General features: G+C 58.4%; 1 protein-coding gene across 1 annotated transcript; it reads right to left on the minus strand.

Annotated features, from left to right (window-relative positions):
- Positions 1-1,854: 1,854 nt before the first annotated feature.
- On the minus strand, positions 1,855-26,522 carry LOC116954940 (E3 ubiquitin-protein ligase Trim36-like). The gene is made up of 11 exons (XM_032975793.2): positions 23,428-26,522; positions 21,372-21,660; positions 12,636-12,793; positions 11,627-11,809; positions 11,019-11,165; positions 9,911-10,006; positions 8,677-8,930; positions 7,673-7,797; positions 6,137-6,490; positions 5,280-5,700; positions 1,855-4,445 (listed from the first exon to the last, which is right to left on the minus strand). Exons 1-11 carry the CDS (start codon positions 23,548-23,550, stop codon positions 3,836-3,838), a joined length of 2,760 nt encoding a protein of 919 aa, XP_032831684.1. The 5' UTR covers positions 23,551-26,522; the 3' UTR covers positions 1,855-3,835.
- Between the last annotated feature and the right edge of the window lie 973 nt (positions 26,523-27,495).

A 27,495-nucleotide genomic window follows, 5' to 3' on the forward strand; every position in this document is an offset into this window, starting at 1 on the left:
GCGCACGCGAGAGCTATGGCTTAATTAGAATCGGCACTCTCCATCACTTGATCGCCTTTCGCGGACTGTCGGGGACTACTTTAAGCCGGTGTGGCTCACAAATAGCCAGCACCACGCCTTTGTCTCCACGGTGCTGACGTTAACACACATCTCCGACTAACCCTAATTTAAGGCTGGGTCAATATAGGAGAAGGCCCAGGAACAGTTCAGATGTTCACCACTGATGTTAGCCGTGGTTCCAAATTCAAGTCCGTACAGTCCCTGTTACTCGGGATGTGTTTAGCAAACATCAGGCTCGTGCGGCGTGTAACGACTCCATTTAAAAACTAAACTATGTTTTTATTCTACCAGGTAAGGCCCACTGAGCTATGTAGCTCTCTTTCAGAAGCCACCTGGTCACAGATGATAGCTCAACGAAGTGGCTTAATCGTCACGTGGAAATTCATAGCAGCCAAAAATACTCCTAAACGCACGTTTCAAAAAAATGCGGGGAGGGAGGGGGGGGGAACCGGAGGACCCCCCCAAGAAAAAAAAATCCACGCGACCAAGGGAAGAACATCCAAATGTGCATTGCGCAAATGGTCAAGTCGGGATGGGAAAAAAAAAACTGTGGAATGGGCAGACGACGCTCATGACATGGGGCAGGAAGGCTGGAATCGGTGAAAGCCTCGACCCTGCCGGTGGCATCGCGGACCCCCGCATTGCAACGCGAGAGAGACCTGGCACGAAGAGGCGGGGGGCCGGTGGTGGTGGGTGGGTGGTGGGGGGGGGGCGCGTGAATCACACAATAAGTTACACGTCGCAACAAAATAAACCTCGAACGAACGTCGCGTGCGGTTATCGCCAGCGAGCGATCGCGTATACGGCGGCGAGCGCGGACACGCACGGGACTGGCTAGAAGGCACGACGAGCCACGTGTGCCTACCCCGAGCCACGACTGCAATTCATAAGGCGGTCGACAACTGGCGTGGCTTGAGAGCGCACTTAAATTAATGAGCCTTTAATTACGACAGAAGCCACACACACACCCCCACCACACGCCCGCCCCGAAAGAATGCCTCCCATTTAGCGTCCTCTTTGCGGACGATGAAGAAACTGAAAGTCAAGCTTCAAATCAAGATTGAAACTGAAAGTCCATAATTGGTGAAAACATCCAGAATTTAGGGTGGCAGCCTTCTTCCTCTTCCTCCTCTTCCTCCAGAGCAGTTGCCAGATAACAGTTCCAGACCTCACAACGAGGAAAGCCTTCAGGTTTGGGCTGTGTTTCCCATCACACCCAAGCAGCCCAAAGATCTGGCACCATCACAATTTCCCCATCCCCCTTTCGGCCCATTCTGATGGGGGGGGTGGGCAGGCAGGCGGGCGACCTACGCGGGGCAACGTTGAGAAAGTGACGCCGCTGTTTGTGCCGGGGTGACCCCCGTTCGCCGGCGGCTTACGCGGGGTGCCGACGACTCCTGATGGCGAGACGCGAACGCCACGCCCGGCGCTGGTTCCACGTGAACGCCAAGTGCAAGGGAGCAGGAGGAGGCCCGTGAAGTGGGCACGCGTTGACAATTATTTCGCGTCGTACGCGGGCAAACCGTGCTATAATCGGTGGGGGGGGGGGGGGGGGCTGTGAGAAGCAGCCTCGACGATTCACGACATTCACCCAAGGTTCAGCGTCTAACGATTTAACATCGGCGCGAACAAATGTTACTGGGGGGGGGGGGGGGGGGGGAAACGGAGGCTAATTTCTCTTTGGCTAATCCGTTATACGCAATCCCTGGGCTGCCCAGAGTAGAGTAGGAGGGGGGGGGTGGTCGCTACGGACGAGTCGCCCTTACTTCGGACAAAAAGGCACCACACAGCGCCTGGTTTCCTTGCTTCCTTTATGCCGTTCAATTATTACGCAAACACACACAGACACAAAGATCCCCCGTAGAGCCTTTACCGGACCGTTGGGGCAAAGTGCTATTAGCGAGTAGCACCTATAGAGGCCAACACAGAGCGACAAGGGGGTGGTGGGTGGCCAGCATCATGCACGGCCGCCTTTGTCTCCCCAGTCCTGATGTTTGCACACCGCAGCAGGTATTCACTTCGGGGAGACCCAGAACCGGTTCCAATTAATCGCCGCTGTTATTGGTCGTGAGCGGGAATCGAACTCTGGTTGCTGGGTTCGTAGCGCAGCGTGCTAACCACTGCACCACCCCCCCCCCCGCCACTACATAGCTGATTGATCTCGCGCGCACCGACACACATTCGTAATTGAGCTTAGACACGGTGTTAGACACGGTGTTAGACACGAGACAAAGACACGAGACAAAGACACGTGCCCCCAAATCCCGACCCGTAGTAGTAGCATCAGCAGCATCAGCAGCAGCAACATTGTTAGTGCCTTTCCTTTTTTCGCAGTGCAATCTTTAAAGTTTAGCTGAATATTGCTTTTGCACCCTGTAAATTAAGTGTTCATTTGCATGCACATTTTCAAGACGTCAGAATCACCATCGTGTTTGACGATTACGATTGTTATTATTATTATTAGGCAGCAGTAGTAGGGGGTGTTGTTGTGAGACCTGGCGTGGGGAGATAGCATCCCACTGTGCAGTCACAATTAAACAACACCTCAAGGGAAACAAATCTCGTAATAAAGTAACAAAAACATTTTTTTTGGGGGGGGGGGGGGGGGGGGGGTGGGTGTGGATTAGAACGCGGAGGCACGGGGACACCACAGCAAGAGGCGCGCTACCTAATGCTCAGCGATATACGGTGAGCACTGTTGGACCCAACTTGGGAGTCTCGGCTGATGGCTTGGCACGTTGACGCCGCGAGCGCTCTCCGTTTGCGCGCGCCTTGCATAGCTCCGCGCGGCCGCCCCCGACCTGGGATTTTGTTTCCGCGAGCTCGACGAGGCACGGGTTTGAGGTCGATCCTTCCGGAGTTTGGCGTTGGTCGTCACTCCGGGGGGGGGTGGCAAACCCCCCCGCCGCCGCCCCCCAACTCCCAGCACAAGCGGCACCGACTGTCGCCGCGGGAGCGACGCGAGGACGGGTCCGGCCGCGTCGCCAACTTTCAACCGAAATCGGCTGCACCGAGAGATACGACGAGGGTGCCGTTTTTTTGTTTTGTTTTTAAGACGCGCGGGTCTCCCCTCCCCCCCCCCCCCCCCCCCGCTGTGGTGATGCGCCGAGCGCGCCGGCGTCGACAGACATAAAACGTGGGAGGTGAGAGAGAGAGACAAAATAAAATTACGAGATGAAATTAAGGTGGTGGGGATTTCTCACAAGAGCGAAAGGTCGTTTTTTTAGCAGCACCGTCGGCGGTGGTGGTGGACCACCATCACTCACCGCGTTCGCCATTTCCACCACCTTAGAGAAAGGAAAAAAAAATATTCCCTCCACTCGGCTGATGTTTCAAGCAAAGGCCCCGATTCAGAGCGAGGGCTTTGTTCGACCAGAAAAAAATAAACAAACTAAACAAAAATAACGACCACAACAAGACACTCCCGTCTCTCACCCACTCAAGCTCCAGGCTCACACGGAGACCCACAGACTCACACGGAGACCCATAGACTCACACGGAGACCCAGACAATCACATAAAGACCCATGGACTCACACAGAGACCCTCAGATTGATACGGAGACCCACAGATGCACAGATACCCACAGTCTCACGTAGAGACCCACAGACTAACATAAAGACCCATAGACTCACATGGAGAGCCATAGACTCACAGGGAGACCCATAGACTCACATAGAGACCCACAGCCTCATACAGACACTGATAGACTTACGTGAGACCCACAGATGTTTTTTTAACGACAGGCCCAAAATTAATTTCCCGCACGGCTGCGGTCAGACACCGTTCACGCCCGGCCGTCCCGACAGCGGCGGCGTGGCTCCCCTCTTGCCGCCGCCGCCGCCACCTCCACCGGTACTGTCGGCGCAGACCCCACCGTCGGCCACTTCCAGCTCCAGCCCGCCGCCGCCCAGAAACCCGAACACGGGGAACACAGGGCCCGAGCAGTCGACCGGCATCTCGCAGAGCCGGGTCGCTCTGCCGCCGTCGGCGTCGTAGAACGCCACCGTCCCGGCGCCGTGGTCCAGGCAGACGCCGAGGCGCGCCGGCAGCGCCGACACGCGCGCGTTCCGCCCGGAGGCCGCGGCGCGCCGCGGCGTCCCCGGCGCCGACTTCGTCGCGGAGGCGGAGCGAGCGAGGGGTTTCGCGGCCCGCTGGGAGCGAGCGGAGGTGGCGCGCGGCGCCGGCTGCTGCGGCTGCTGCTGGCGGTGCTGCGGCAACGCCGGCGCCTGCGGTGCCGCCCGGGTCGTGCCCTTGGCGGGAGAGGAGGGGGGCGCGGGCAGCTGGGCCCAGCTGGGGGCCACCACCTGACCCATGCCCACGGAGACGAAGGCGCAGGACGGTGACGCCGAGGGGGCGGCGGAGGAGGGGCTGTCCGGCTTGTGCCTGCGGGCGGGCGGGCGGGGGGGGGGGAATCGTCGTCATCATCGCCGTTGTGCTGATCGTCATTGTCTTCATCAAATCAAATATCAGCATCATTATCATCATTGTGATAATCCTCATGTTCAGGATCGCCGTCATCATTATCTTGATAAGCATCGCCATCATCATCATTCTGAGCAAAAACCGTCATCCCGTAATTGTCATGATCATCATCGTGCATGGTGCGAAAGAAGTTTAACAAACATACGTATAACTTCCTGTTAATCGTCATCACCATCATGGCTCTCACCCAACGAAGCTTTAAACGCGGGTGGGACAGCCCGGGACACACGGCCTACGCATGCATCTACACGGTGAGAAGCGTACGTGCATGCATTCACCAACTGAGAGCCATAAGCTCTGAAAGACAATACAGCCACCGATTGGAATTCTCTTTGGGGCTAAGGTGATGCCGCATTGGCTAGGGGAAACCCCCTTATGGCAGCTGTCCCTGTGCAGCACAAGGCGACTCGGCATGGAACCGGCAATGGCATGAGCCTGCTGGTAGGTTCGGGAGGAAGGCGATGATTGCCGTGCGCTTTACATTTAGGGGTAATTTTTGACGAAATTTATTTAAAATAAAAAGTAAGACCGTGACACGTGGCGCAGATAGCCTGCGGTCTTTGCGAACGACTTGCGACATCGTGGGAGTGCGACGCGGCCGGCGTGCAATATTAGCCGGTAACAACAAGAACAACAACAATAACAACAATAACAACAATAACAATAACAACAACAATAATAGATCTGCGTTAGGAACAGGATCGGGGACCACCCACGAGCGGTAGCGCCGCTCACCGAACGCCCTTCCCCCGCGCGGCCGCGTCCTTGCCGCCGGCGCTGCCTCTGCCGCCGCTGCCGCCGCTGCCACCACCGGTGCGACGCAGCCAGCGCCGCAGAGCCTCCGGCGCCGCCACCCCGACACGCACCAGGTAGCTGCTCGGCCGCACGCGCACCACCCAGAAGTGGCGCCCGCCTCTCACGGCCGCGTCCCCGGCGACGAACGACAGCGGCGCCAGCGGACCGCCGGCGGCGCCGTCGACGCCGCTGCCGCCGTCCCCGTGGCAGCGGCGGGGGTCGTCGCCGTCGCCGGCGCCGAGCCCCTCGGACGCGAGCAGAGCGGGCAGCCCGACGACGCTGTCGACGCTGGCGCGGCGCGGGGAGAGGACGAGCCGCTCGCGCTCGTAGCCGCAGTCGTCGTCCAGCAGGAAGCTGAAGACTGGGACGAAGGGACGAGGGAGAGTCGTGGCAACACAGGGCCGCTCGCTCAAAGACCCCGGCGTCTCCAAGCGCCTTCACCACCTTCACCCCCCACCCCCCACCGTCGCGTCCCATCTCAGCCGTCCCAACGCCTTGCCGCGGTCTAGCCGAGGCGGACGCCACCGGTGGCAGCTGTCCCCGACTTGCAGGCGCACGCCTACTCGCAGGCCGGTGCCGAGTGACTTTGCGCTGCGCAAGGGACAGCCCTTCGAGAGACCGAGGTGAGGATTTGATGCCAGGTACACCTTGACCCGCCGAGGCATTTAAGCAAGCGACACTGAAACGCAGAGATTGCAACAATTCGTATTCTTATTATTACGCGTGCGAATGTGCACGTGACGTGCGTGCTGATGTGTGCACCAGCGCGTGCCAGCGCGCAACATGCGTCTGCCTACCTTGCGCCGGCGGTGCCGCGATCGTCATCTCCGCGCTGAACGCACTCGCTCCGGCTGCGTTGACGGCTCGGACTCGGACCGCGAGGTCCGTGCCGGACCGGACTCCCGTCACCATGTGGCTCGTGCTCCGGATCCCGTCCACGCGGCTCCACTCCGGGTCGTCGTCGTCGTCATCTTCGGTAGCCGGATCCGGGGTGCCGCGATCCGGGACGGGCGACGGGTGGCGCCGCGGAGGGGGCCGGAACTCGAGTTGGAACCGATCGGCAGGAGCGGAGCCCTCGGGGAGAGACCAGCTCACCTGGGCGTCTTTGTAAATCGCGCTGCGGCTCGGGTCCAGCACCGGCGTCTCCGGGGCTGGAACACAAAACGCGGGGGGTTCATCGTCACCGTCACCGGTTCATTGTCACCGCCGTTTAGATCCTCGCCGCCGGTTCATCGTCAAAGTCGCCGGTTCATCATCACCGTTGCCAGTTCATTCATCGCCACTGGGTCGTCACCGCTGTGTCATCGTCAACGCCGGCTCATCGTCGCCATCGTTTCATCATCACCGCCGGTTCATTGTCACCGCCAGTTCATCGTTACCGCCGGTTCATCGTCACCATCGCCGGTTCATCATCACCGCCGGTTCATTGTCACCGCCATGGCCTCTCTCCGCTCCGCCATTCTTGGTCACACCTCGCCGAGCCTCGCCGAGCAAATCTCTCCATGAGGGTCCCGCTACGTTGGGGATGTCCGGCCAGATCCGTTTTGGGGCGAGCGTTCGGCGCTTCGGGTGCGGGGGGGGGGGGGCAGGGAAACCGGAGGGAGCCCGGAGAAAACCCCGACCATGCACGAGGGGGGTGGCGCCCAAACGTCTACGCGGTCGGGGCTGGGGGGAGGGGGGGGGGGAGAGGGTTTGCCAACGTGACTGCCGCATCGCCGCCAATCGCCGGGCCGCGTCGTGAAGCGTGCCGGTCGGGGTCTGACTCGCATCTCCGCTGCGTGGACGAGCCGCACGGTTGGCCACAGTTGGACGTTGCCAGGCGACGTTCTCGAGGTGGAGCGGTCGGCACCGCGTGCCGGCGTGGCGCCCCACGTTTGGTGAATCTACTCACGAAGTCGATCGGTCGCTGGGGGAATCCGCCGCAGAGCAAACGTCGCACGCTACCGCAGGACGAATTTCCCTTTTTGCCACACGGGGACAGCTGCCGGCGGGCGCGCCCTCCCACGAGATGAGGGGTCTGTCCCGTGACCGCCTGCCGGCGGGCATTCGACACTTCACGCGGCCTTAAATTGCACTCAGCCTGGCGCAAGCGCCGTGGTGATGTCACCGCCACGAAGTAGCGAATGGCGGTTGTTGTTGTGGCGGTGGTGGTCGCTGTGGTGGGGGTGCTGGCGGTGGTGGTGGTGGTGGCGGTGTCAGTGGTGGTGGCTGTGGTGGTGGTAGTCGTGGCTGTGGTGGTGGTGGTGGTGGTGGCTGTGGTGGTGGTGGTGGTGGCGGTGGTGGCGGTGGTGCTGGTGGTGGTGGCTGTGGTGCTGGCGGTGGTGGGCCCTCACCCTTGAGGAAGTCGAGGGAGCCCAGCAAGGCTTGTTCCCGAGCCACGTCCACCGTGAACCCGGAGAATGACGCGTCCACCACGTCCGGCTCAAACGACTTGAAGCGATCCGTCGCCCTCATGATCCTGCGGGATCACAAAGACAAAGGTGCCCCGTGTAGCCTCCAACAGACCGTCGGGGGCAAGTGCTGTCAGCGAACACCGACGATGGCCGGCACGGCGCGCACGCGCAAGTGGGTGGGCAGGACAGCACCGCACCCGGCCGTCTTTGTCTCCCCATTGCTGATGTTTACAGGCTTCACCAGGTACTCATTTCAAGCCGAGTGAACCCTATGGGAGGCCCAACACCAGAACTGCGGGATCACGCGCGCACGCATCGTGTGTGTGTGTGTGTGCGTGTGTACGTGTTTGTGTACGCGTGTAATATGTGTACGTGTACGTGTGTAATATGTGTATGTGTGTACATGTGCGCGTGTGCGCGTGTGCATGTGTTTGTGTACGTGTGTAATATGTGTACGTGTGTACTATGTGTACGTGTGTACGTGTGTGCGTGTGCATGTGTTTGTGTACGTGTGTACTATGTGTACGTGTGTACTATGTGTACGTGTGTACATGTGTATGCGCACGCGTGTGCGTGTGTACGCGCACACGCGTGCGCGTGCGTCCGTGTACGCGTGCGTACTGCCTGGCCACAAAACGGCCGAGACGACAGCCCCGCGCAGTAGCCGGCTCGCGCCACCGCTGCCGGCTGGGCCTCCACCAGCGGAAAGAAAGGGGCCTCTTTGGCACGCGCTGGTGGGCACCGCGCGACCCTGCTGCGTCGTCGTCCCCGTCGTCGTCATCGTCATCATCATCATCGTCACCGTCATCATCGTCATCGTCGCCACGGTCGCCATCGTCGCTATCATCTTCGTCGCCATTATCGTCACCGCTATCATCATCGTCGTCGCCGCCATCGACGCCATCAACGTCGCCATCAACGTCGCCTTCATGATCTTCGTCTACCTGCTGTGCAGCAGCTTGGCGGTCTGCATGAAGCAGGAGGGGTCGCTCTCCTTGAGGAACTCGCGGGCGAGGCCGACGAGGCCCGAGCTCTGCAGCAGCTGCTCGCACTCGGCGTGCTGCGAGTGCAGCCGGCGCGCGACGTCGTCGCGGCAGCCCTCCAGGCGGTGCGACATGGCCGCCCGCCGCGCCTGCACGGCCTCCTCCAGGCCCCCGAAGGCATCCGTGATGCTGCGCGCCGCGAGATCGCCGCCCGTCTGCACGCACACGGAACGGAACGGACGCGCGGACGGGCGGACACGCGGACGGACGGACGGACGCGTGCGTGGATGCGCCGATGTCATGTGGACAGATGCAACGCACGCGCCAGTGGACGCGCGGACACGCAGGAGCACTGATAAAGACACAGATCCCCCGTGTAGTCTAAACAGACTGTTGGGGCAAGCGCTGTTAGCGGGCGCCCATGACGGCCGGCACACGAGGGGGTGGGTGGCAAGCACCACGCCCGACCACCTTTGTCTCCCCAGTGGCGATGTTTTTACACACTGCGCCCCGTACTCATTTGAGGCCAAGTCGACCTAGGGGAGGCCCAGGACCGGTTCAGATAATCGTCACTGGGTATTGGCCGTCAGTGGGAATCGAACTCGGGTCGCCGGGTTCGCAGCGCGGCGCGCTAACCGCTGACAGACACACGTGCACACGGATGCAGTCAACAACAACCGCCACCATGTGCCACGAAGTGATGGTGACACCACCACAGTGCTTGTAACCAGGCTACGTGCACCCTCAAGCCACGCCAAGTGTCCAAGGCTCACTGGCACGCGGTGACGGGACAGACCCAGGTGTCACGGGTGAACAGCTGGGCTGAGACAAATGCAGAGACGGGAGAAGAGTTCACACGGACGCAGGAATAGATACGACGGAAGGGTGAGTGTGGGGAAGAGTGGAAAGTGGAATGACGGGGGGGGGCGGGGGGGGGGGCAAGGATGCAGGCGTTGAAGGATGGAGGACATGCAGTTAAGGACAGCCACGGAGGTGGAATGACAAATACGTGGATGGGCACAATGGATGTACGTTCGCTTGAACTTCTTTAACACCGCGCGTGGCCAACCGTGCCCAGCGGCGGTGTCCTCATGATCTGCCGCTCGGACCGCCGCACGACCCCGGGGGGGGGGGGGGTGGGGGCGGGGGGGGTGGGGGCGGTCTGGGACGCCGATCGATTAGCAAAGCATCGCACCTCCGTGTCCTCGATCAGAGTCTCGATGACTCCCAGCTGCTCCTTCACCTGGTCCTCCTTGCTCATCAGCAGGTTGATGCTCTTGGCCAATTTCTCCTGGCAGCGCCAATGAGGGAGAGACGAGAAGAAGCCGTGGGAGGGAGGGAGGGAGGGAGGGGTGGGGGAGGGGGAGGAGGGGGGTTAGAGGTGATGCCCCAGGATAGACGTGGAGTTTAAGCCGTAACAATGTGCTTGATGCGAATTCGATTTGGTGGGGTCACCTTTTTATGAAATTAGATTTAGTGGGGGTCACCTTATTATGAAATTAGATTTAGTGGGGTCACCTTATTATGAAATTAGATTTAGTGGGGTCACCTTATTATGAAATTAGATTTAGTGGGGTCACCTTATTATGAAATTAGATTTAGTGGGGTCACCTTTTTATAGAAACTAGATTGAGTGGGGTCACCTTATTATGAAGATTTAGCAAGGTGGCTACGACCGTGCAGACCCTACCACGTGGCACCGCTCATCGCGTGAGTATCAGAAATAAACTAAACTACACAAACTAAAACTTAATTATTATTTTTTTTACTACCAGATAAGGCCCACTGAGCTGCAATGTAGCTCTTATTCAGCAGCGACCTGGCTTTCACAAATGATAGCTCAACGAAGTGGCCTTATCACGTGGACATTTACAGCAGCCAAGATGATGTTCACGAGTATGACGATGACGACATTGACGATGAAAATGACTGTGATGATGTTGACGATGACCGACACGACGAGGATGATGACGACGACGACGACAATGCCGGTGGTGACAAAGGTCACCATCGTGACGACAACAATCGTGACTATTACAATGACGACCCCAACGATCGCGACGAATGTAAGAACCGTGCCGAAGCTCATGGCGAGGCCGGCGATGAACGTGAAGACCACGAGCAGGATGATGACGGTGACTACAATCGTTGTGACGACCGCGAAGACGACCGCGACGATGACTGTTATGACAACTGCGACGACGATCGTCGCGACGACCGCGACGACGACGACCGCGGTGACGACAACGACGACGGAGGCGGCGGTCCCCTCCACGTCGTCGTCGTCGTCGTCACGTGCCCACCTTGAGTGCCTTGTAGGCGCTGTTGATGTTGGTGACCTTGTGGTTGGAGTGAATGCCGGCGAGCTTGCACAGGTGGCACACGGGGCGGCGGCAAACCTCGCAGTACATGTTCACCTTCTCCGCCTCGTGCTCCGGGCACATCAGCACCTTCGGGAGTGGGGGGCACGGGGGGTGTGGGGGGGGGTAAGCAGGGAAGCGGTGGCGGTGGCACGAGGCTTCTCAGGCTCAGGAAAATCTACACAAGTCTGACCAAATGTTAGCGCGTTTGCAGAGCCGGGTATACCTAACAAGCGAAACATTCGAAGAATTCTAAGAACGTAGAGAGGGATGGGGGCGGGGGTGGGTGGTGGGAGGGGAGGTGGGGGTGGGTGGGCGGGTGGTGTGGATCTAGGTCAGGCACGCGGGGGGCGGAGCGACGTCACGATCACGGCAGGCGCTGCCGCGACGGTGCCCCCCCACCACGCGGTCGCTTCGTCGTGTCCGTATCCTGCCGGCGTGGGGCATGGGGGGAGACGGGGGGGGGGGGGTGTGGAGGGGGGTGGGTGGTGGTGGGTGGAGGGAGGGGGGTGCCTGACGAGCCGCCCTCCCGCCTTGCGTCCCGTCCCCACCTTGGGCCGGAAGTTCTTGGTCGGCCCGATGTACTCGTGCGTGGCCCTGGACGTGTTCCAGGGATGGTGCACCTTGAAGCACTCGTTGCAGTAGCTCTTGCGGCAGTCCAGGCAGCTCTTGGTGGCCTCGGTCGGCGGAGGGTAGCACAGGTCGCACATCACGGCCGTCGCAGCCCTGGCCGCCTGTAGGTGGTGGTGGCAGGGGGTGGTGGTGGTGGTGGTGGTGGCGGTGGTGGCGGTGAAGGCGATGGCGGTGGAGGAAGTGAAGGCGACGGTGGTGGTGGAGGTGGCAGTGAAGGTGGCGGTAGTGAAGATGACGTAGGCAATGGTGGCGGTGTTCACGGTGGTGGTGGTGGTGATGGTGGTGGGTCATGGTGGAGGTGACAGCAGAGGAGACGGGCGTGCAATGAAACAAACGCCCCTTGCCAACGCAGCTGTGTTGGTGCAGGCTGTGCCCCAGCGCTCTGGGGGCACGAGGAGGGTGACATGGTGGGGGTGACACGGGGGGGAGGGACGCGGGGGGGCAACACGGTGGGGGGGGGGCGATACGGGGGGGGGGGGGGGAGGGGACACTGTGCAGCTCTCCCACGATGTCCGGCGTTTCGATCCACGCACTGAGAGCTTCGTGAGGAACTCGATTCATTCGGAAACTTGGGAGAGCGAAGTGGCAGGCGAACAGCACGCTGCACAGCCTGATAAGCGAGTAACCAAGGCCCGTTCTTGGCCTAATTGCAACAGTCCCCTTTTGTTGTTGTTATTCTCTCCTTTCATCGTTTCATTTCACTTCCCCATTCGCAGCACTCAGCAAATCATATCGGTGCAATTTCCCGTCAAATGTTTTTCAACAACCGATTTACAAAAGGGGGGCGCGCGGCCGCTTTGCCTTGCGTGCATCGACGTCGATCGGCGTCGATCGACTTCACCCATGCGTAGGCGCACTACCACCCCCCCCCCACTATCCCCCACACCCCCCCACCCCACCACGCCCCCACCCCTGTTGGACACCCGCCTGTCGGAATCGCTCCACGATGGTCTCCAGCGTGAAGTTGCGGAAGAGTCCGGCGATGCCCCTGGGCCCCAGGTCGACGTCGCAGTCGCAGGACGGGCACGGGAAGGAGCAGCCGCCGCGGGCACCCGGGCGGGCAGCCGTCAGGTTCACAAGGGATTCTGGGTAGATCGGAGGCGGCGGGCGGGGGAGGGCGGCGGGGAAGCGTTAATTTTGTTCGTTTAAATGATTCGTCTGTGGGCGATCCGTCGAGTGTTGGGTATCTCCTCGCGGGAGTGCCGGAGGGGAGGGGAGGGGAGGTTTCTTCGGGGCTTTGTTTTTCGGGTTTTCCTGCCACGCGACGCCAAACGCTCATCGCTCAAGCAACTCAAAACGGAATAGGCCAAAAACATCGCGTTGGAGCGGTGCCCTCCCTGGAGACAGTGCCCGAGACTCCTGTGACGTCTCCCTGGGTAAACAAAAAGTGCGTCCACCCTCATTGTCGTCGTCGTCGAACATTCCCACCGGCCGTGTCGGAGACACCGCTAAAGGAGAGCGAGCGAGACGCGGCTCGTCGCGGCCAGAAGGGACGATCGCCGATCGCCGATGGCCGAGGGAAAAGGGAAGGAAGGGAAAAAAAAAACGAGTGGCGGCCAAGGAATGGAACCGCGTCTTTGAGGATGGCCACCGAGGTGGATGGAATCAATTCCAGGTGCTGTACGGATGTATTGTGTCGAAAGTTCACGGGAGGCTGACGACGATAATGACGACGATGATCGGTTGGGGGCGGGGGAGAGGGGGTCGCGGCGTGACGGCGTCGCAGCCTCCAGACGCGTAGATTAGCAGCGAGGATGAGCGGAGGACGCTAGACCTCGCACGCCACGCACGCACAACCCACGCATGCCGCCCACACATAGACGCCCCCCACGCACGGACGCTCACACACATTCCCGCAGGAGACACGGAGCTCCCACTCGGCGGGGCCTCTCGCCCTGCGCGCATCATCCGTTCCGATCGTGTTAACACGCACCACACACCACACACCACACACCACACGTACACAAAGACACAGATCACCCAGTGTAGCCTTCTGAGATTTTTGGGGCAAGTGCTGTGAGCGAGCACCTATGAAGGCCGGCACGGCACACGAGGGGGTGGGTGGCCAGCACTACGTCTAACTACATTTGTGTCCCCAGTGGTGATGTTTACACAGCGGACCAAGTGCAGTTCTCATGTGAGGCTGAGTCGACCTTGGGGAGGCCCAGGACCGGTTCAGCTAATAGTCAGCGATGGTGGGCTTGAGCGGGAATCTAACTCGGGTCGCCGGGTGCGTAGCGCAGTGCGCTAACCGCTACAAACACGATCGCTCCCCATGACTGACACACACAAACAGACACACACACACACACACAGACGTACACACAAATAGGCACACATACACACAAAAAGACAGGCAAACAGACACGTACACACAAACAGACACACACGCTGTACCCTGTAATAGGATTTGGGGCCAACAGTAATGAGCAAGTGACAGTGGCCGTGATTGTGTTGTCACGAGCGGGGGCTTGTTGGGACTCGGTGCGAATTAGCGTGGAAGAGGTTCAGGTATGCAGGCGCTTGCGCTTATCAAGCAGACCCGGGGGGGCTCCCACCAACCCCCCCCCCCCCCCCCACTAAGAGACAATCGAGCCTTTGTGCTTTAATCATCTCAGCACATTCACGCCAGCTCACGCAGCCCGCGCGTGTTTGTGCCGAGGCCGAGCGAGCGATGCGAGCGTGCGAGTGTCTCTCCGTGCGAGGGCGAATGGTTTGTGCACGAGTGCGTGCGTTTGTCAGGGCCGTGTGGGAGCGGTGGTGCAGCGGTTAGCGCTACGCCGCGCTACGGACCCGGTGACCCGAGTTCGATTCCCGCCCACGGCTAACTCCAGTGACGATCATCTGAACCGGTCCCGGGCCTCCACGAGGTCGGCCCACCCCCGCCCCCTCAAACGAGCACCTGGTGCAGAGTGTTAACATCGCCGCTGGGGAGACAAAGACGGCCGGGCGTGGTGTTGGCCACCCACCCCCTCGTGTGCCGTTCCGGCTTTCATGGGGCAAGTGGTGTTAGTGAGCGCCTAACAGTCTGTTAAGGCTACACAGGGTACCTTTGTCGCTGTGCGTAAGGCGCGGCGGTGTAGAGATCAGCGCGCTGCACCACGAACCTGGTGCCTCGAGTTCGATTTCCCGACGACGGCCAACAATCAGTGGCCATCCCATAGGTCGACTCAACCTTAAACGACCAGCTGGCGCGGCGAGGTAAAACATCGGCTGTGGGGGGAGACAAAGGCGGCCGGGGCGCGGCGCTGGCCACACACCGCCCCCTCGGTCGTGTGTCGTGCCGGGCTGAGCACTCGCGAGCGGGCGCTTTGCCTGCTGGGGTCGATGTTACAATGGTGGCCATCGTCAAGGGTCACGATGGGGGAGAGCGGCCCGCGATAGCTCCGATTGACAGCGGCGCCCATGTAGGTACGGCAATCCGAAAGCTCCCCCCCCCCCACCCCCGCCCCCCCCCGCGGGAGCCAGCAGCCTGGGGTGATCGATTTGGCCCGAAACCTCCCTCTGGGCTGACTCGGCAGAAAAACTAAAAAGCATGCTTTTTTTTTGTTAAAGCAGCGGGCTCTTTAGCTATTGCTGGACACGTCGCACGTGTAACCCCTACCCCCCCCCCACCCCCCGCTCCTCCCCCAGACCACGTCGAGGACCGTTATCCAGATTGTGGTCTATCGGCGGCGTCACAAAACGCAGAATCCATTTGGAAGCGGATACCACAGAGCTACCTCTGAGATCGATTTTAGAGCCCTCTGAGCCCAGGGAGTAACGACGCAGCACTTTCCAGCCGGTTCCGACTATTAAGGGGAGCAATGTTCATCGTTACCGCGGAGAAACTGATCTGCTTATTTATTTGCCAATTTATTGTGGTGCGTCGTCACTGGTGGCCTGGCTGAAACCGTCAACTTGCCACACTTGAGAACCTGGCTTGTACCAGACGCGGCTGAAACCCGGATTCGAACCCGGGCTCTCAGCAGTGCTGGCTTCAGCGCTGTGAGCTTTTAGTCACCGGGCGACCTTTGATTAGTGATTCACAGTATTGAATCACAGTATTGAATCACTAATGTACATTATTTATAGCCACGCAATACATATGTGGTGTAATAACGCTGGCTTTTGACGGAAAAGTGGTACTAACAGCAGAGGGCAGTACACACGTCAGCAGAGGGAGGAGATCTAAAGAGAAGCTCAGGAAGGGGTCCATCTGGAAGCCCGGGAACCTGCTAGTAGGTTCCGGAAAGGGGGCGTGGCGAGGGCGGAGCGAGGCCACGCCGGGAGGATAAAAGGGGGCCCGGGGCGAGAGCTCGGGGCTGTCGCTGGAAGTGGATAGCCTCTCGCCGTGTCGCCGTTCGTCACCACCGTCGCCGCCGTCTTGACCACCCTTCTTCGACGCCGCCATGAGCTAGACAGTCTGCCGACTGTACTAGCTAGGCAGTGCCGTCAGAAGAGACGGACGTGTGACTAGCGTGTAAGCACGTAGGGTGCCTGTAGATCCCCTAACGTGTACAACAAAGAAAGTGCATGAATGAACCCTGTCCCCTAAGTGAGTCACTACACATACACAAAGATCCCCCCCCCCCCGTATAGTCTAACAGACTGTTGGGGAAAGTATGAGTAGCACGGTGGGGCGGGTGGCCAGCCTTTGTCTCCCCCGGTGGCGATGTTTACACACCACACCAGGTAGTCATTGGAGGCTGAGTCGACCTAGGGGAGGACCGGTTCAGATGATCGTCACTGGTTTTGACCGTGAGCGGGAATCGAACTCGGCTCGCCGGGTTTGGAGCGCAGCGCGCTAACCGCTACGCTACCGCTCCCCGTAACAATACATACACGCACAATAACAATAATTCACATGCACACACACATGACATACACACATCAGCAAAACACGGGGGGGGGGGGGGAAACACCTTGCAAGTTCCAGCTGCTGCAACACACGAACACGCATGCCACCCACATGGCCAAGATGAGCCAGCGTAACCCACAGGAGCGACAGAGGCGAGAGAAGAAGAGACAGCCTCCCGAAACCTGAAGCCGCCCTCCCTCCTTAACAAAACCACACAGGCAGCGGCAGGGCAAGGCAGTGCGCCGCAAGCTGCAGCCGTAGAGGAAGACTGGCCTGCAATTGTTCCTGGGAGTGTGTTTCCCTATCCGCAGCAAGCAGTGCCGGGGTTACAACAGCGCTGCGTCTGCCTAGCGTTGACAAACGGCCCCCTCCCTACGGCCGTGTTCAGGTCTTCGCGGCCGCGCTGTGCGGCTCTCCGCGGAGTTTTCGGGGGTCGCGACCGCGGTGTCCTTTCGGCACGGTGTCCGACGTTTCGCGCCGCGTGTTGCCGAGAGCACGCCCAGGAGCGGTCGGCACGAGGAGGGGGAACGTCGGCACGCCGCGTGCCGAGCGACGCCTGCGATTACAACCCCCCAATAAAGTCAACGGAGAAGCAAATCCTTTTAAAAAGAATCACCCCATCCCTATTTGCGCAGCGTCCTAAGACGGGGGAAGGCATATTTAGCGGCTTTATAAATTTACATCTCAAGTTGTAAATTTAGGGTGCGCGGGGCCAGAGTGCGGGACGTGCCACAACAACTGTAGCGGCGTCGCCTAGTTCGGTTCGGGATGAAGATTTTCCTCCACTCCAGAGCGATGGAGGGTTTACAGGACTCGGCATTGGCAGACTCATGGCACACGTCCAGCACCCGTCTGGCCGTGCCGGACGGGTGCTGGTCCTCGTCTCCCTGGCAGGGCCACCGGCTGGAGACGGTGGGAGTGAGGACGCAACCCCCGAGCAACAGATCTAACACGAGTGGGAGTTACGATCTCACTACGAGTCCCCCGTGTATGTACGTCTGTATGTACGGTACGTTGAACTTCTTTTGATCCGTACGTAGCCAACCGTGCTCATCGGAGGCGCGGGGGAAGGGCAATCTCGATGGTTTAAAAGTGCATCATAGCTCCCAGTGGGCTTCCTAATATCGGAAGGAAGAGCGTCGTTCCAGACGGCCTCAGAAGCGCATCTGAATGCGCCACGCGATGCGGTGCGACCGCCGTCTTTGTTCGATGGCTGAAGCCAAAAGCTGCCGCTGCTGCTGTTGCTGCTGCGAGGATGACGACCGGAGTCGGTTTGGCACGTGCCCCCCCAATGATCCAATCGAAATCCCTAATTTCGATCGGATTATTGGGGTTTATTATTAATAAATCAGCATTTCACGACCCCCACCGCCACCGTGTAGCATATTATTACGTGCCAGGGACTCTATGAGATGATAGGACAATAGCCTGAGTCCATAATTGGCAATAAGTAATGGAAAAGCGGTTATAAGTGACTCGCAGAATTGTGCGCAGTTGTGTATACAGGACACGACTTCCCTGAAGGCAAACACCTTCAGCGAGCGTGATGTCGATCACACAACGCGGTTCGAATTCGACCCTCGATCGATGGCTGCGCCATCGCCGCACACGCGTCGAATAAAAAGCAAGGGACAAGTCCTTACTTACTAGCAACTCCACTATCCATAATAAAAGGTTTGTGGGTTATATCACGTTATTTATAAATGTGTCGTAACCCTCCACCATTCTAGCTAATTGCCCGATGATGCTGGATGTAATTACCAGCGAAACGTCGTATTCAAACTTTAAATGTTGTGGATTTGTCTTTTGTAAACGTGACACTTTTTTTGCTGATTGGCCGTGTCGGGTGGTGGAGGGTTACGACAGATTTATAACTAACGCGATCTAACCCAAAAACCTTTATTATGAATAATATTGGTCGCGAAAGCCTACATGTTAAACTCCTCTATCATTTTTCATTGCTGGAGGGGTTGCCCCCTCCTACCTGAAAATCCTGGCTCCGCCATTGCCCACAGCCGCACTCTAGCGATGTATTATGATCGCACTCCGATTGTAACCAACGGCGCTGCTTTGGACGAGAAACACACTCCCAGGTGGGACCAGAGCACACAGCTCGATGTGCTGAAGCTTTTAGAAGATTTTGATTCCATTTACCCCCCACCCATCCCCAGGGGGGGGGGGGGAAAGAAAAAAAACTTCTGACGACGAGGTAGGGGGACGTCGTCTGCCTCGAGGAAGAGAGACGTGCAGGTACGGTTTACCTGATTTCTTCGGAGTCAGTTTTCTCAACTTAACCGCTGCGAGGGGTGGGGGGTGGGGGTGGAAAAAGAACCGGTGACAGACGGTTAACGCGCAAAACAAAGGCGGTTAATTATTATGAATCAGTCCGGCTCGCCCGGGTCGACAACCAGAAGACGTTTTCCACGGCCGGCGCACCGCACTCCACAGGGCACCTCTTGCTGTGGCTGGAAGTCACGTGCCTCGTCGAGTGTCGGCCAAGATTCACGGTCGAGACGCCACCACGGGCGACGCCGGCGCTCCCCGACCCCCGCCGGCTTCTGCCCGGCTGCCGAAGGCAGCGCCACTTCCAAGGGGTGCTGCCCCTGACAGCACCCCAACCGCCCCCCACCCCCCCCTCCCTGCACCACCACCATCTGGCCTTGGGGCCGCGGGCCTCGTGGAAATCACTCCCAAGGGCATGTCTCGGTAAACCCAGTGATCCCGCGCACATCTGGCCGAGAGACAGAGCCCTGGAAAGGCTTCTGTATGAATCCAAAATACAATAGAACAGACTTTATCCCGAACCCTCCGCCCGGGCACAAACGGTGTTTGCGTAGAATTTGGGTGGTGGTGGTGGTGGGGGGAGGGGAGGGGAGGGGTGCGGCGGACGGAGGGGATGGGACGGTGGGGCGCGGACCCCGACGTCAAACCACCGCGACAGGTTGACGCAGATGTCCCTGACGCACGACCGCCGTGCGGCGTGCCCGCGAGAGCGAATCGGCAGAGGAGCGCGCGCGCCCGCTCCCGCCCTCGCTAATCTGCACCCTCCCGCCCACCGCAACGGCAGACTTCGACCATTCGCTGCGCGGCACTGTACGCCGCCCGCTCGCTCGCTCGCGCGCGAGGCTGCTCCCAGGACGAGCCGAACCGTTACCTCCTGCGAGGGTGTGGCAAAGCGAGGGCGAACGAAGCGTTGCAAGAAGCGTCGTCGTCGAGGGATTCCCAGCCTGCAGCAGCCGCCGCCGCCGCCGCGGCGGCCGCGCTCGCGTTGGTCCCGTTGCAAATAACAAAAAAAAAGACTCGACTGTTTTGTTTTAATCGCCTCGATGCCACAAGCGTACAATTTTTCAAGGGGCGCACGAATCACCAGGCAGCGTCGCTCCACTGCTGGATGGACGGCCCCCGCCCCTGCTCCCCTCCTCTCGCAATCCGTCGATGTGAACCATTCACCCGCCGGCGTCCGCCACTGCCAATGTGTCAGCTGTTCTGTCATTTTCCTTCTCGCCGGAGGCTTCCACCGGCACGACGCCGCTGCCCGGCCCACGGCTCACGCCGTGCCGCCGCCTCTTTGGCACCGTCCGCATGGTCTGCATCGTTTGCTCTGGATTCTTTGTCATGTCAGCCAAAAATAAAGAACATAGCATGCGCATGAATTCCACCAGGCCAAACAAGTTGGTGTTATATAAATCGCGAAGGATTCGGTGACCGTGAGAATACATTTTTTTCATATGATTTTAGCCGAGCAATCGATCGATGTAGTCACCGAATCATTGCGTGCCGATGCGCTGATAGCTGAGGGCCGTCCCTGGCGCTGGCTAGAATGGGGGAGCGAGAGGGCCGATTTAACCAGATGATGACGAGGTGGTGGGTGGGTGGGTCGGTCGGTCGGTCGGAAGCTAAAGTGGCTGGGACGCAGACCTCTGACAGCAAACGCAAGCAGAAGGAGATTGCATTTTGAGAATGTAAACCACTTTCAAAATGCGTCAGAGGCCAAGACCTGACTGGGCACGCAGAGAATGGGATCGCACCCAGGCAAGAAATTTTCTTACGGCCCTGCAAGTGGTGGCACGCTGACACGGGTGGCAACCCACGTCACAACCGAGGACTTCGGGGCCCCACTGCACCAATCTGCCCTGACCTGCGCGGTGAGGAATGGGTCAAACCAACCCCCCACGATAAAAATGGCGGCTTGGGGGGGGGGGGGAGCCAAGGCAGTGGTTCGTATATCCAGTGGCCAATCTAGGACACCCCCGCCTTAAATTCACCGACTTGCACTGATCGGCATGGTGAATTACGGTCCCGTAGCCCCACGTGATCGACACGTGCGTGGCGTGGCCGGGCCTTCAATCCAACGGCGGTACAACGTCTTGGCGGAACGGCGGCGGTGTGCAGATGGAATCCAACTCGTGCGACCACGACTTCACATTCTCGTCATCAGGGAGACAGTTCGACGCAGCTCCACGGGGGGAGGGGATTATTAGTACACGAAAATAGTTGGGAGGGGGGGGAAAAAGAAAGAAGAAAAAACGAAGGCCTGGCTCCCTGTCCCGTCGTGTGTCGCTGGACGGGAAGAAAAAAAAAACACCGTCAACTTTCCCCCTCGTCTCACTGAGCCCGGAAGGATCGCTCGAGTCAACTCCGAGGGCGCGAGAACGCGAACCAACTCGCGGACCTCTCCGCCGCCGAGCCACGCTTAGGCCGCCCGCCACCGCCACCTCCTCACGGTTCCGCCAGCGAGCCGGAAAAACCACCGCGGTTCGAGGGGGGGTGGGGGGGGGGTCAGGGGGACGGACGACAGCGGCGCCGACGGCGCACGGGCTTACCGGCACGCAGCACCTTCTCCAGCCGCTCGACGCTCGGGGAGCCCCCGCGGAGGCTGCGGCGGCGCGGGCTCGGCACGGGCGACGCGCTGGGGGACGCCGGCTCGGTGGAGGCCTCGGGTGCCGGCGGGGCCCACGACGAGGAGGACGAGCAGGACCACTCGCGAGAGCACAGGAGCTCCTTGGCGCAGCGGTGGCACACGCTGTGCTGGCACGGCAGGATGATGGGGTGCGTGAAGAGCTCCTCGCACACCGGGCACAGCAGTTCGCGCTCCAGGTTCTTCATGGGGACCTGGCGGAAGCGGGTGGTGGGCGGAGGGGTGCGGTAGGAGGTGGGGGGGAGAGAGGATGGAGAGCCACGTGGAGGAGGTGTGGAGGGGTGATGGCGTGGAGATGTGGAGGGGTGACGGCGTGGAGGTGTGGAGGGGTGATGGCATGGAGGAAATGTGGAGTAGGTGGTGATTTGTAATAATAATTCATTATATCGTTCGAAAATTGTTTTAATAATGACCACTAAAACAACCACAACCAGCCCTCAAACAACCACATCACAAAAAGTGTGCCAACGCAACTACACACGCACAACACAACAGCTCAACACGCAACTAGAAACACAACCACACAGAAGACAAGGACAAAGATGCCCCCGTGTAGCCTTAACAGACTATTGGGGCAAGTGCTGTTAGCGAGCACCTATGAAGGCCGGAACGGCACACGAGGGGGTGGGTGGTCAACACCACGCCCGACCGCCTTTGTCCCCCCAGTGGCGATGTTTACACACTGCACCAGGTACTCATTGGAGGCTGAGTCGACCTAGGGGAGGTCCAAGACCGGTTCATATAATCGTCACTGGGTGTTGTCCGTGAGCGAGAATCGAACCCGGGTCGCCGGGTTCGTAGCGCAGCGCACTAACCGCTACACTACCGCTCCCCACACACAGAAGCCAAATTACACACACACACGCGCGTACCCGCACCACCGATGAGCACGGTTTAGCTACGTGCGGCGGGGCGAAAGAAGTTCAGCAAACCAACAGAACGGCAACACAGCACGGGCACGTGGCGGGAGGGCATCGAGGCAATGCGGCCCACTGCGTAAATCCCGCGGTAGAATCGGAAATGCGAAAATTCGTGGCCTAAGCTACGTTTATTGGTTTCTTTGTTTGTTTACAATTGCGGGGCCATGCAGTAACGTAACTCGCGCCCCGGGCACCCAGATCCCACCACCGGTCAACGTGGAACGTTGGGCGAACGTTGGGCCCACGTTGCATGTTTAACTGGGCAGGCCCAAGAACCAGAGACACATATCCTAGAGACGTAAAAGCAGCCGATCTAAGACCACGGAAGCTGGCTTAAGTCAAGAGAGACAGAATCCCAAAATCAGAATGACTCGGGACCCAAAATCCGGGGACACAGATAAAAAAAAACCACTCAGGCATCAAGAGCTCAGGAAAACCGTGGTCGTGCGAAATCCAGAGCTCCCACAGTCAAATCCTTTGGGTCCTTCGGTAAAGTCACGTAGATCGGTTCGAATCCATAAAGATAAAATAATTTGAACCTACCTACGTGACTCTACCGATAGACCCAAAGAATATGAATTCCTGCGGTTACGAAAGCTTTAAGTCAAGATCCTCCCACAGTTAATTCTAGATTTAAAGCTGTTGTGGGCGAAACGTCGTGGTTTTTGTTGTTTTATTTTTTACCTACGTGACTTTACCGAATAGAACCAAGAGTATACTCCCACAGTTAGTTCGCAAATCCCATGGGCACCCAGCGGCAGCGGCGGGTGCCAAAGGGGCCAGAAACACAGAAGGGGAGAAGCAACGCGAGAGAATTGAACGGGACGGCGGGACGAAGGATCCACCATCGAGCGCAACAACAAACACCAGGCACCTCCCACCCCCCACAGTCAACATCGAACGTTGGATTAATGTTGGCCCGACATCGGGCCACCATTGGCCCGACGGTTCCATCAACATTGCAAACGTTGCCCCCACGTTCAACACGCGTTGACTGGGGGGGGGGGGGGGGGGGGGGGGGGGGTGCCCCCACTCCGTCACCTGTATCTCCGACCGCTCCAGAAGCGCCTCCTGCACCCCGGAATCCAAATCTCCTCCGGTCCCAGAGTCGAACCAATCCTCCTCCTCCACCTCCACCTCGCATGCAGCCTCAGAAGCTGACATGCTGCTGATGATGATGATGACGAAGCAGCAACAGCCTCAAAATCAGGTCCTGCAGGTCCTGCGGGGTGTGTGTGTGGTGTGTGTGTGCTGTGTGTGCTGTGTGTTGGTGTGTGTGTGGTGTGTGTGTGGTGTGTGTGTGGTGTGTGTGGTATGTGTGCTGTGTGTGGTGTGTTGGTGTGCGTGTGTTGTGGTGTGTGTGTGTTGGTGTGTGTGTTGGTGTGTGTGGTGTGTGTGGTATGTGCGTGTGGTGTGTGTTGTGGTGTGTCTGCTGTCGAGGCGAATGTAGTTGGCGAGCGCCTATTAAATCAAGGCAGGCTGATGATGATATTCTTCCAAGGCTGAGATTGTTCCGGCTTCCTTGGGCGATGTCGCCGATGCTGCCACGTCGGATCTTGCTTCTGTGTTGTGCTGTTGCTGCTTTTTCTTGTTGTTGTTACTGTAACTCTGTCGCTCGTCGCTGTGGTTCTTATATTTGCTGCTGTTAGCGCAGTGCCGCTGCTGCTGCTGCAGCTGCCGCTGTTACCGCTGTGTGGTCTTGTGTCACTGCTGAATGTGGTGGGGGTGTGTGGCTCTTCTGTTCGTCTGTGTTACGGCTGGTGGTGGTGCTGGTGGTGGTGCTCGTGGTGGTGGTGCTGGTGGTGGTGCTGGTGGTGGTGCTGGTGGTGCTGGTGGTGGTGCTGGTGATGGTGCTGGTGGTGTTGGTGCTGGTGGTGGTTCTAGTGGTGCTGGTGCTGGTGGTGCTGCTGGTGGTGCTGCTGGTGGTGCTGGTGGTGCTGGTAGTGGTGGTGCTGGTAGTGGTGGTGCTGGTGCTGGTGGTGCTGGTGGTGCTGGTGCTGGTGGTGGTGCTAGTGGTGCTGGTGCTGGTTATTCTCTCAGCTGTTGTAGTATCACCGTTGTAAGGTGGCCGTGATCTGCCGAGGCAAGGTCTTGAATGACTTGCTAATTCGTGTTCGTTCTTCCCTTCGCTGCTTCTGCTGTTGGTTGTGGCTCAGTCAGCTGTTGTATTACTGCCGATGCTGCTGTGTCTGCTGCTGTGTCTGCTGCTGTGTCTGCCGCAGCGACAGCTTCTTCATCATCTTCATCATCAGTGCCTTCGCGAGCAAACCCGGCAGTGGCTCCGGCACTGCCTGTTTATAATGGGCGCTGTCATCCACCCGCTGTTGCTGCTATATAAGGCGTGCCCACTCCTTGTGTGCGAATCGGTGTGTGTGTGTCTGTGCGTATGTGTGGGCGTATATGTGTGTGTGTGCGTATGTGTGTGTCTCTGTGTTCGTGTGTCTATGTGCGTGTGTCTGTGTGGGCATGTGTGTGTGTCTGTGCGTGTGTATGTGTGTACGTGTGTCTGTGCGTGTGCGTGTATGTGTGTGTGTCTGTGTTCGTGTGTCTCTGTGCGTGTGTCTGTGTGGGCATGTGTGTGTGCGTGTGTCTGTGCGTATGTGTGTGTGTACGTGTGTCTGTGCGTGTATGTGTGTGTGTCTGTTCGTGTGTCTATGTGCGTGTATGTGTGTGTGTCTGTTCGTGTGTCTATGTGCGTGTGTCTGTGTGGGTGTGTGTGTGTGCGTGTGTGTCGCTGCGTATGCGCGTGTCTGTGGGTAAGGTGCTCGCTAAAAGCACTTGCCCCAACAGGCTGTTCAAGGCAATACGTGGGATAGTTGTGTTTGTGTGTCACTGTGTGTGTCACTGTGTGTGGGGAGCGGTAGTGTAGCGGTTCGCGCGCTGCGCTACGAACCTGGCGTCCCGGGTTCGATTCCCGCTCACGGCCAACATCAGTGACGATTATCTGAACCGGCCCTGGGCCTCCTCTAGGTTGACTCAGCATCAAATGAGTACCTGGCGCGATGTGTCAAACATCGCCACTAGGGAGACAAAGGCGGCCGGGCGTGGTGTTGGCCACCCACCCCCTCGTGTGCCGTGCCGGCCTTCATAGCTGCTCGCTATCAGCACTTGCCCCTACAGTCCGTTAAGGCTATACGGGGGATCTTTGCCTTTTTTGTCTGTGTGTGTCACTGCATGTCTGTGTCACTGTATATGTGTGTGTGTCATTGCGTGTCTGTGTGTGTCACTGCGTGTCTGTGTGTGTCATTGCATGTCTGTGTGTGTCATTGCGTGTCTGTGTGTGTCACTGCGTGTCTGTGTGTGTCATTGCATGTCTGTGTGTGTCATTGCGTGTCTGTGTGTGTCACTGCGTGTCTGTGTGTGTCACTGCGTGTGTCTGTGTGTCACTGCGTGTCTGTGTGTGTCACTGCGTGTGTCTGTGTGTCACTGCGTGTCTGTGTGTGTCACTGCGTGTCTGTCTGTGTGTCACTGCGTGTGTCTGTATGTCTGTGTGTGTCACTGCGTGTCTGTGTGTGTCACTGTATATGTATGTGTCACTGCATGTGTCTGTGTGTCACTGCGTGTCTGTGTATCATTGCGTGTCTGTGTGTCACTGCGTGTCTGTGTGTCACTGCGTGTGTCTGTGTGTCAATGTGTGTCTGTGTGTCACTGCGTGTGTCTGTGTGTCTATGTGTGTCACTGCGTGTCTGTCTGTGTGTCACTGCGTGTGTGTCTGTGTGTCACTGTGTGTGTGTGTGTCACTGCGTGTGTGTGTGTGCTCGCTAACAGCACTTGCTCCTACAGTCTGTTAAGGCTATACGGGGGATCTTTGTCTTTGTGTGTCTGTCTGTGTGTCACTGCGTGTGTGTGTGTCACTGCGTGTGTCACTGCGTGTGTCTGTGTGTCACTCCGTGTGTGTGTGTGTCACTGCGTGTGTCTGTGTGTCACTGCGTGTGTGTCTGTCTGTGTGTCACTGCGTGTCTGTCTGTGTGTCACTGCGTGTGTCTGTGTGTCACTCCGTGTGTGTGTCTCTCGGCTCTCTGGCTGTATAGCCCGGCCCCCCTCCTATCACTGCCACGCCACCTTAATTCAGCACGATTCATTTTCTAGCACGCGTTCGGTATTCACATTCATTTAAAGTGCTCACCCTCTCACCCACATGGCACGTGGTTTTATAACAAGGGCGGTGGAGCGGTGGCGCAGTGGTTAGCGCTATGCGCTAAAGGGGCCGTCCATAAATGACGTCACGCGATTTTGGACGATTTTTGACCCCCCCCCCCCCTTGTCACAAGGTGTCACAAAAAGTCAGACCCCCCTCGCTTTAAACTATTGTCATTGTAGTGAGTATTTAATGTGGCGCTGCACTCTGATGTTGTAGGAGAAAACATTTATTAAAAAGTCTATTTAATTAAGTAGAACGTGTTGTCTATATTTATTTAAAGTTGCGCATTTTGATGTGACGTCACATTTCTCAACACCCCCCCCCCCCCTCGTCACACATCGTCACAAATGTCTGACCCCCCCCCCCCAGGTGCGTGACGTCATTTATGGACGGCCCCAAATTAGCAAACGGGGCGGCGACACGCAGCCATGGCAAACATCAGTGGCGAGCGATTCCTCAACACCCCAACCTGCAAATGACCAGCGTGGTGAAGTATGGTCAGACGACCGCCCCCCCCCCACGACCGAAACGGCGTAGGGAGGCCCTCCATCCAGCAGTAGATTGAGAAAGGAGCTGTACGTAATTAAATAACGATGTCTTCAAATCTGTTGAGATACGAGCCTTAACAGACTGCAGGGGCAAGTGCTGTTAGCGAGTAGCACCACCCGAGGGGGTGGGTGGCCAACACCACGCCCGGCCGCCTTTGTCTCCCCAGTGGCAATGTTTACACACCGCACCGGGTACTCATTTGAGGCTGAGTCGACCTAGGGGAAGGCCCCGGGACCGGTTCAGATAATCGTCACCGACAGTAGCGCAGCGTGGCGCTAACCGCGGTACCACCGCTCCCCTACACACGCGCGCGCGGGCGATTGCTGCATTGTAAATAAACATACACCGCAAATATCGAACCACATGCACTTCTCTCCCAATCTAAGTCTGCATCGTGTTATATAATCACACGTAATAGT

Source organism: Petromyzon marinus, chromosome 57, assembly GCF_048934315.1.
Source record: "Petromyzon marinus isolate PM22_M1 ecotype Great Lakes invasive population chromosome 57, UKy_Petmar_22M1.pri1.0, whole genome shotgun sequence".
Taxonomy (NCBI): Eukaryota; Metazoa; Chordata; class Hyperoartia; order Petromyzontiformes; family Petromyzontidae; genus Petromyzon; species Petromyzon marinus.

Coding starts and splice junctions, on each gene's coding strand:
- LOC116954940 (XM_032975793.2), bottom strand. CDS start 23,550: ATGTCAGCTTCTGAGGCTGCATGCGAGGTGGAGGTGGAGGAGGAGGAT. Junction 8,931..9,910: donor CTCTGATCGAGGACACGGAG/GTGCGATGCTTT, acceptor GTGTGCGTGCAG/ACGGGCGGCGATCTCGCGGC. Junction 5,701..6,136: donor CGCGGCACCGCCGGCGCAAG/GTAGGCAGACGC, acceptor CCTTCGTCCCAG/TCTTCAGCTTCCTGCTGGAC.